General features: G+C 42.1%; 1 protein-coding gene and 1 long non-coding RNA gene across 2 annotated transcripts; both read left to right on the forward strand.

The window, feature by feature from the left end:
* The first annotated feature begins 2,975 nt into the window (after positions 1–2,975).
* LOC137877011 (uncharacterized) lies at positions 2,976–4,233 on the forward strand. Its single transcript, XR_011103494.1, has 4 exons — positions 2,976–3,033; positions 3,162–3,302; positions 3,845–3,983; positions 4,075–4,233. It is a non-coding gene; the product is annotated as an uncharacterized lncRNA (long non-coding RNA).
* Positions 4,234–4,698: 465 nt separating this feature from the next.
* Positions 4,699–8,585, forward strand: LOC137877012 (ZP domain-containing protein-like). The gene is made up of 10 exons (XM_068716690.1): positions 4,699–4,723; positions 5,006–5,147; positions 5,252–5,395; positions 5,556–5,609; positions 5,760–5,818; positions 6,404–6,588; positions 6,693–7,093; positions 7,379–7,478; positions 7,932–8,133; positions 8,237–8,585. Exons 5-10 carry the CDS (start codon positions 5,782–5,784, stop codon positions 8,371–8,373), a joined length of 1,062 nt encoding a protein of 353 aa, XP_068572791.1. The 5' UTR covers positions 4,699–4,723; positions 5,006–5,147; positions 5,252–5,395; positions 5,556–5,609; positions 5,760–5,781; the 3' UTR covers positions 8,374–8,585.
* Positions 8,586–10,114: the final 1,529 nt, after the last annotated feature.

Consider the following 10,114-nt stretch of genomic DNA (forward strand, 5'->3'; position numbering starts at 1 on the left):
TCAGACACAAGAAAGAAAATGAACTTTGTTTGAGACCTTTACTCTGGTAAACAAAGAGGACGGCACATGTGTGTTCAGCCTGTCATATTACATGTACACAGAAACATTAAGGATTAAAGATGAAACAAAAAACACACATATTTATTTATTTATTCATGATGACCTCAGGTGACTGCTAGCAGATGACCTCATCCATAATCACGTGTTGCATCCTGGTGTGAAAGACGCAGAGAGGGTCAAAAGACATGACAGTTCAAAACTACACACTAAAATGATTGACGAGATATGCTTCAGAGAAAATCGTGTAAGAATCTTTTGATCTTTGTTATCATTATTATTTTTATGAGCATTTATTTACGTGGTTATTTATCAATGTCTCTCTCCTCCTCTTCCTCCTCTGACATACCTGCACATTCTGCTGCTCACAGCTGTTTTTATATGAACACACTTTCATGCATTCCCCAAAACACTCAACCCACTAACAAAAGTACAAATCAGAACCATAATCAAATCATAACATCTGTTTCCTTCCTCTTGTGTTAATGTCACACTGACAAAATAAAAAAAGACAAACTTTTCATTGTTCTTGCATCAGTAAAGATCAGAAGATATTGACGATTAGATGAGCGTGCATATCAGAATCTGAGAGCAGTCTTTGAACCATTTCTGGTCTCACTCTACTTATATCCAGACAATCACAAGTTTCGCTTTCTCACAGTTTTCAATGCACCAAAACGACACTTGATCACCGATTAAGCCCATCGGACTCAGTGGTGTGTGTGTGCGGCAACCTCTAGTTCTAAAGTGTCTTGAAGCTGCATTCTCTCTAGTGTCCACCAGGGGGCGACTCCTCTGGTTGTATAGAAGTCTAGTCTAAAATGACTCTACTTCTCTCTTGATTTATTCCCTCAGTAAACATTGTAAACATGAGTTTATGGTCTCAATCTCTAGTTTACAGTCTTCTTCAATACAGCATGATGTTCATTTAGTACATTATGCTCCATTTAGAGTCAAACAGACCATAAAGCAGGGGATGATTTAGGGGCGGGGCTACACGCTGATTGACAGGTCTTTACCAGAGACGTATACGGCGTCTCTACGTCACTCCTCCTCAGTCCAGATATGGTCACTTCCTGTTCATTGGATTCAAAAAACCAAGATAGCGACGGACAAAATGGTGAAATCTGAGATTCAAGACCACAGTCCATAAACCAATGAGAGACGTAACAATGACTACGTCCACTTCTTATAAGCAGTCTGTGGTGTAGATGGTTTTGATGTGAGTTACACAGAGTTGGAGATATCGGCTGCAGAGATGTCGGCCTTCTTTCCAATATCATGGGAATAGAGGACACACAGCTTACATTTGGAAAACTCAACAGCAAAGTCTCTGTGCAGAAATCATGACCCGGTTACTCGAGATATTCCACAGTTCTTGTTGTGAGCAGAGTGTCATGTTGTTCCTTTATAATGGAGAGAAGGTAGACATCTCCACGGACAATTTCTACAACCCTGGGCAACTCACACCAAAACAATCTAGATTGATAAATAGCACACAGGTAAGAGGACAAATGTGTGTTTTTGATTTTTGGGGTTAATTGTCTCTTTGGCACTAAAAGCTTAAATGTACATGATGCTGCTGAGAGAAAGACAGAAGACAAACGCTTTGATTGCACAACATCATTCGTCTGTGGTGAGAAGTAGAACATCTGGTTGTTTGGGTTGTTACGGGAGATAATTATTGTATTGTTGTACCATTTTCATGCAACTTGGCACCGTTGCAGGCGTTGACAGTAAAACACGTGAAACCAGTTTTGCAGTCTATTCCGGCACATCGCATACATTCCATGAAACTTGAAAGGACTGCCATCATCCGGTCAGCCTACTAGAGCGTATATATAATGATGCTGCAGGTGGATGTGAGTGGCAGAGAACCTCCAGACACAGTGAGTTGAGGGCATCATGGCTTCCACATCAGTGCTCCTGCTTCAGCTGCTCCTGGTCCCACTGGTGTCTGCATCTCATCACTTTGGGGGATCCGTGACCTTCACCGCCAAAGGAAGAAACCCTGATGGATCATTTCGGGTGAGAGATGCAACTTTATATATATGATGAGCAACGTGCATTACAGATGATGTGTGAATATGTTTCCCCTGGGATTTGTCATATTCTGGGAATTCAATATTTTACATTTATAGCAAATTCACATCCACAGTTTATTTAAATTCAGAGTATGTAAATTAATATGGGTTGCATATGTTCTTGTGTTTTGCCTTTTCACTCCAAAAAACACAGTTTCTCATAATCAAGGAAAACTAGGTTCAGGTGAACACGCTAAATTATTTAACATTGTAAAAACAGAGTCTTGTTTATGATTAATATATGATCTATAACTTGTTCAGGTAAAAAAAGAATAATGTGGAATTCCCCCGTGGCTGAAAGGGATGAACTTTAACCTTTAAAAAATAATTATTTCACCAAGAGAAGAAGAAAAAATCATAAAAGCTTGATGAGAACAATGATGTTCTTAATCTCAACGTGAACATACCATCATTATTGTTGTCATTATGGTTTCCATTCACGTTTTCTTTACTCATCTCAAGATCCAAGGACATATTTAATAATATTGTTCTTTATGACTTTAAATAAAAACCTAAGATATGAACTTTAACTACATTTGTTGATTTGTTGAAAGGATTATTACAGATGAACACCCTTCTTTAGATGGATGTCACTATAGAGTAAAATAACTGGTGTGTTTAATTCATTAGAATGTCTTTAGCTTCAGTAGAGCAACCGTCTTTAACTCGAGGATCTTTTTCCACAGGTGGAAATTCGCAACAGGGCGACCTTTGATGGGTGTCAGTTCCGCCACTTCTGGAGTTGTTCCGGAGGCAACTGTGGCTTTATCTCCAGCAGTGTGAGCGATACGATTGACAACAGTCCAAATGGACCACAATCCAACAGACAATGGTGTGAAACTGAAACAGTCACCACAAGAAACGTCTCGAGTGACAAACCTTTTCAATTAAAGTGAGTTTTATTCTTCTTCCTTTAAATCCTATCAATGCTGAATATTGTATTTGTTGTGCTCGTCATAAAGAGCAGCCAGTGTTCGGTGCAGTATTTCAAGAGTGTCTTTTGATTGATGCACATACCAGGGCTGCTAGCTGCTGTTGGATCCCAACGCGTCACGGGCAGAATAATAATTGGAGACTACGGGCTTCACTGGATTTGGGATCAAGATCTGACACTGGAAAACCAAACAGATCCCCAGACGTTGCCATTCTACCTTTCCTCAGGTAAGTCCTCTGCAGTTAGCATGAAACAGCTAGGCTAAGCTACAATCCGTCTGTTAGAGAAACTGTGGAAAATGTCCTTCTTCACCGCCTCCCAGTGGTACAAAAACAAAGAGACACCGTGGCAGTCCTCACATACTGACCTTTAGGGGCTGAAAGCCAAACATGGTCTGCAATCTGTGTCCTACAGTCTGTCTACCAACACAACCATATGTCATCAGAATCATTTGGATAATAGTGTAATCGCCAAAAATGACTTTAATTCAATGATTTCTGCCAATAATAAGAGGGTTCACTTACTTTAGCATTTGTATGACATTCCAGCCAAAATAAATAATCAAATTGTATTCTTCTATTTTAATTATGAATTACAGTAAAATTACAAACATCATAATGTGTGATTCTGTATGTAAAATGTTATGAACTGTACTACACCTCAGCCAGCATGTCACTGGTTTGGTTTTACTTCTTGTATTTGTGTAGCGATCCAGCTGATTGTTGGCCTAGAAGACTGTTACTGACTCATGTTCATGTGTCCACTCAAGAGTTCCACAGAACTGCCCACGGACATACAAGCTGATGTCCTTTGATGCTGATGGCGACAAAGTTCGATGCAGATATGGAAATGTCACAGAAGGAGAGTGTGACTCGTGTCACCAACCTTCAGGCTTCACCTTAGATCAGGTTAGTTGAAAAGTCAATTTCCTAATACGTTGTTCAATACTTCACTGATGATGCTTTGCCTCACTTAACTTCAAAATGTTCACATTGTCAGGGCTCTTGCACATTACACTACCGACAATCCACTGCTGACACCAGAGTTTATGGATTTGAGATGGTGGTGGAGGACTTTCCAAAAAGGCCCATCAGTCTGGGCTACACTGATGGATCCCAATCCTACAAGGCCCCACTGGTTAAGAGGCATAAGAGACAAGCCCCCAGTCCGTGGGGGAACGGAGCAGCCACAACTACAACCACACCACCAACAACCACACAACCACAACCACCCACATACCCATGGTGGTATTATACAACCACACCACCAACAACAACCACACCACCAACAACCACACCAACAACAACCACACCACCAACAACCACACAACCACCCACATACCCATGGTGGTATTATACAACCACACCACCACCAACAACCCCATCAACAACAACCACACCAACAACAACCACAGCACCACCAACAACCACACAACCACAACCACCCACATACCCATGGTGGTATTATACAACCACACCACCACCAACAACCACACCACCAACAACAACCCCACCACCAACAACCACACCACCAACAACCACACCACCACCAACAACCCCACCACCAACAACCACACCACCAACAACCAGACATTATAGTGCAGCCACACCACCACTCAGTCAACTACCTTTGCAGTTCTCCTTTCTTGGTGAGTTATTTTTTATTGTGTGACAGCATTTTCAATGAGTCAATCCACAAAAAAATGAATAAAACTGCTTCATGTTGCAACACTTTAATGAGATGTTACACGTGGCAGAAGTCATTATTTTGGAAATCTTAAAGTCAGGAGTCTCTGAGATGAAAATCAGCGGCACTTAGTGAGGCAGCTTTGAAGTTTTGATCCACAGACAGCAGCAAAGTGTCAGTTTTTAAGTAAAAGTTACTTATTGCACTTTGGAACTTAAATGAATCTTGTATGTTTTAACTCCAGTGGACCCACCTGCTCCCTCGTGTCAGGAGGGACTCTACATACCAGGGTTTTGGTCCCCAACACCTTTAAACGGAGCCCGCCTCCAAACAGAGGTCAACAAAGAAGTGGAGATCAGAGTCAAAGCACAAGCGTCACTCTCAACGTGAGTGAGAGCCGACGTGACGGTGTTGTCTTGAGGCGCGTGAGATAACATCAGAGAGGAAAGAGTGAATCAATCTCTGGTTTCTTTGCTTTGTTATCACACAGAATACATGACATCATCATCAGCGGCCCACTGAACATCACCAAGCAAAGGGACACAAATGGAGAGTTTGTCATCAGGTGGACGCCTATCCAAGACAACTTGGGGGATTTTTTCCCGATCTGCTTTGCTGTTGAAGCGGTGACCGGGTAAGCTTTGGGTTCCTTATGAGACCATTTGTACGTGTGTGTGTGTGTGTGTGTGTGTGTGTGTGTGTGTGTGTGTGTGTGTGTGTGTGTGTGTGTGTGTGTGTATGTGTGTGTGTGTTTGTGAAGCCATGATTTGACTTTGTAACACATTTTTTTGCAGGTCTGCCACCACACAACATCACAGTCACAATCACCACGCCACCCCATCTCCACAGTGAGTGACATTTCTCTGTGTTTGGTGTTTTTCTCTGAAGCAACAAGAGATTCAAAGATTAGGAGACAAAACCAGCAGTAATATTTTGAACATGACATATGGGCCTGAAGAGTAACAGGCATTAAATCAGTGTTCACTGATGCTTCTCAGGTCTGGAGTCTATCAGTCCGAGATGAGGTGTGTTCTGGTAGAGGTTCTGAAGGAGCAAAGTGAGTATACTTTAATGTCAACATTTAGTTGTTTAAGTACAGCTGTAATGGTGTGTATTTTCACAAATATATCACACGCTAAATGCTAAGTTAAAGTGCCAAATATTGGCTGCATGGCTGACGTACATTAGAGTTTAAAAAGCTGCGAGACATGCACCTCTATGAAGTGCTGTGATTGGTAAACCTTCCTACCAGACAAAGTTCAGAGCCGTCATTGGATGCAAAAAGTTCTTGCTCTACACAACAATACCACGGTTCACTGTTCAAACACAGTGAACCCAAACCAGCAGGACTGTGAAGAAACTTCACTTTCTTTTTGATGGAAACACAACCTAAAGATGTCCTGTGGAGTTTCCTAGTATACAAACAAAAGCCGTCTTTACGTTCATTAAACACATTGTGTGTATCGTGGCCTTGGGTGCCTTTCCTTCCTCATGAAAAGTATTTTACATCCTGAACTGTTCCCATCAATGTTTCCCAGCTCACAGTCTTTGTTTGCTGGATGTCTTGTTGTCATTACTGCCCCCTGTAAATAAGTACACCATTGGTATATAATGTGTATTTTTGAACACTCTCTTCCTCCAGTTAATTCACACGTGATCTGCAGTGAGTCCACAATGAGAGTAGAGGTGGAGAAATCTTCAATGCATGGAATCCATGAGGATCATTTGCGGCTCAACGACGGCGCCAACACCGCCTGCAGGCTGCGCTCCAACAGCACTTACGTCTTCGCCGACATCCCCCTCAGCGGTTGTGGCACTGAGCTCGAGGTAACGCAGGCTTCTGTTACCGGCTGCTCTTCTCTCTCAGTCGTTGGTGTTGTCTTTATCTAGCGGTATCAGGACTGAATACATCACCTTTTTTCACTCTGCAGGAAGACGGGGATTACCTCAGGTTCAAGAATGAAATCACCACGTTTGACGACATATCCGACGTGATCACCAGGAAACACCTGCTGGAGGTGCAGTTCTACTGCCAGTACCCCAAACGTGGAAACGTGACACTGGCCTTCACAGCACACAGGCCCGTCGTCTCAGTGTGGGACAAGGGCTTCGGCAGGTTCACCTACCAGTTTGAGTTCTATACTAACGACCAATACCAAGAAATGGTTGATCCAACTTTATACCCGGTGGTGTATGAAATAAAGAGCAGGATCTACATGCAGATAGAGGCCACCTCCACCGTCAACAACACCGTGCTGTTTGTGGAGTCCTGCAGAGCTTCACCATATGACAACCAGAACTCCCAGAGGACCTACTCCATCATTGAGAACGGGTAGGCATGAGCACACCCCCTAGTGGCAATAGAGGGCGTAACAGAGTACTTGTAAAGATTAGTTCTTTGATTGTTGCTTTAGAGGCTCTTCTGTGTAATGTCACCCTGTCAGCATGTAGAAGTCAATGCTTCACTGACTTCATCTTTTGTATAACCTATAGTACTTGTATTATTGTGTGAATACCAATAGAACAGTACCTCTGCCCCTATAGCAGCATCCACTGTAAGGCATAGAGTAACAAAGGCAACTTGTCTCATCTTTTGGTTGTGTTTTGCTCTGACTAGGTGTGATGTGGACTCGACCGTTCAGATCCATTCCCCCTCCCACCCGAGACAATTCAGGTTCAGCATGAAGGCCTTCAAGTTCATCGGCATGTATGATCAGGTAAAGAACGGAGCAGAGGACTGTTGATGTCTCTGGGAAATCTCTAAATGCTTCAACCAATAGGTCCACTTCATGATGTCCTTTCATTGATCTCACTAGTTGTACTAAGTGGTAACTAATGCACACTTGGTGGACAGGTGCAGTCATGTGAACTTTATTAGAGGCACAATGTTTCCGTCATGGATCTTCATCAGGTATAACACACAATGTGAAGCAACACATGTCTATACTGAAGCCACAGGTCGTAACAACCAATCAGAAAGGAGAAGCAAATCTCTGAGAACACCTGAGACACTTATCACATCAATAATTCATCAAAAACACAAAACGAACTTCAACGTAATAATGTCAGACTTTGTAGAATACAAAATAAAATAGACTTTTTTCAATGAAAGATTAGCTGATTAGTTTTTTTCAAGAAAAGCAATTTGTCAACAAAACTGTTTCATTCAGGTGTACATCAGCTGCACGGTCCTGATGTGTGAAGCAGGGAGACCCAACACCAGGGCCTCGCAGGGATGCGTCAGCTCCACAACGTCGGCCACTTCTCACCACCACCACAGAAAGAGAGAGGCTGCCGTGGAGAGTGACAGGCACTTCGTTTCCCAGGGTCCCCTGCGCTTAAAGAGAGCAGCGGAGAGCAGTGAAAGCTCAGGTATGAAAACAGAGAACGTTCATTTGTTACCAGCACACTTCACCTGTTTGAGCCCCACTTTGGACCAGATCAAATGAAAACATGGTGCTTGTTGTTTCTGCAGCGCTCCACCTGAATCTGAACCTGGTGTTCATCGCCGGATGTCTTCTCGCAGCTGTTGGCATGATCAGTGCAGTGGTCATGTACAAGGCCAGGATGTCAAAGGTCAAATACCAACCTTTGTCCACAGATGACCGTTAGGACAGCGTGCAGAACACCAGTTCTGAGTTCATTACATTTGACTACGTAAAGCTTTTGATTAGTTTTGCTGTCAGATATCGAGTGCTCGTGTATCTTCTGTGCCCATTTAAATGAATGAGCTTCATATTAAATCCTTTATACATGTCTACGGCTTCATAAGTGGAAATACTTCAGAGAGGAAAACTCTGTGCCCGTGCAAACAGGAAACCACAACGTTTTATACTAATTAACACTAAGAGGCTGATCAACCAGTTCTGCACAGGGTTATGATCCTAAAATTAAACTAAATGAAAACGTTATCCTTTAAGAAAAACTAAAACCAATCTGAAATCATGGTGAATAAATGTATTAGTGTCTTTTAAATGGGATTTTAATTTACAGTAAATGGGGAAATGTGCATTATAACTTTCCATTTGATGTCTTAATATAATAAGCAATGCTTTGTGTGTCTGTGGTTTGTTGTGCATGTGTGCAATGTAATTATTCGGGGCTAACGTCAGCATGCTAATGTAAGCGACGTGGGTGTATGACAAGGAATAAATCAGTCCAACACATTCTGGGTTTTCTTCATAACTTTAGTCAAGTCCCAACACGGAACCAGACCAGCCAAGACCAAGCTCTCCTCGTTCTCCTCTCTCATGACTTAACCCCATAACCTTCAACCACCTGAACAGCCTGACTAGTGGCGACATCTTCTGTCAGATCATCAACGTAACATAACTGTAGATACTAAATATGTGTACACAAGATGATAGACAGCAGTTCAACATCACAGGAAACTTGTGCTTGCACATACACGGTTATGTTTAAACCTGTAGTTACATCACACAATTTCACTCTGACACTAACTTGCTCATTGCTAAGATGTTTAGCACAATGGTGGGCCGTCAGGGCCAGCAAAGCCGTCTCTGCTGGCCTAAACTGATAGATTCCCAAAGTTATAGCTATTTTATAATTTAATAATTTTTTTTAAATACTCTAGATGTATTTCTAAAGATTTTTTCCATTAGCTTATTTTCTCATTGCACAGCTACTGTCTTCCTCAGTTGCTCTGCTTCCAGCCTGCAGCGCTGCTTCCAGTGCAGCTTGTTTTAAGTAGAGCTCTTATCCAATCAGATTTCGCCCCTATGTCTCTAAGTAAAGAAATCTGCCCGGAAGCCTTCAGAATTGCAAGTGAATCCATTTGCAGTTTAAGTAAATGGGTAGAATATTGTTGATTGTCATAGTCTTCAACCAATCAGATATTTAGTTTGACATGTTTGGCGTATTCTTTGACATGTCAGAGCTTCTAGCTGGCTTACAAGTACTTCATCATTAACGTGCAGCTTGATTGGTCAATGGGCTAATGTGACTGTTATGAAACTAGCTAACAGAACTTTGTAGTAGTAAGAGTTAAAGTTTAAAGATATGCAAGAAGTTTTTACGTGACATTACATTTTTAGTGTTTAGGTATGTTTGGTGGTAACAATCCCAACATCTACTGCCTCTGTCGAGCGGACATTTTCAGCCCTCAAACGCATTAAACATATTCAAGAAATACAACTGGGGAGGCTTGACTGTCATCACTTGCGTCCATGAATCGATAAAGACCTCTGGCTGGAATTGAACCGCACCGATGTTCTGTACAACGGTGGCATTGAACCCTATATTAACAAAGAAAGGAGGATGGACTTTGTCTTTAAGTGAACAGCAGCTTTGGTAAGTGAACTGCTTTTGTGTTTTTACATCTGCAGTAGCGTTA

This window comes from Cebidichthys violaceus, unplaced genomic scaffold (assembly GCF_023349555.1).
Source record: "Cebidichthys violaceus isolate CVI_PGR_0920_01 unplaced genomic scaffold, fCebVio1.0.p SCAF_204, whole genome shotgun sequence".
In the NCBI taxonomy this organism is placed as follows: Eukaryota; Metazoa; Chordata; class Actinopteri; order Perciformes; family Stichaeidae; genus Cebidichthys; species Cebidichthys violaceus.

Bases quoted from the DNA above. Each gene is read 5' to 3' on its own strand.
- LOC137877012 (XM_068716690.1), top strand. From the start codon at position 5,782: ATGAGGTGTGTTCTGGTAGAGGTTCTGAAGGAGCAAA. The intron at 6,589-6,692 runs GTAACGCAGGCT...TTCACTCTGCAG, and splicing joins GTTGTGGCACTGAGCTCGAG to GAAGACGGGGATTACCTCAG. The intron at 8,134-8,236 runs GTATGAAAACAG...TTGTTTCTGCAG, and splicing joins GGAGAGCAGTGAAAGCTCAG to CGCTCCACCTGAATCTGAAC.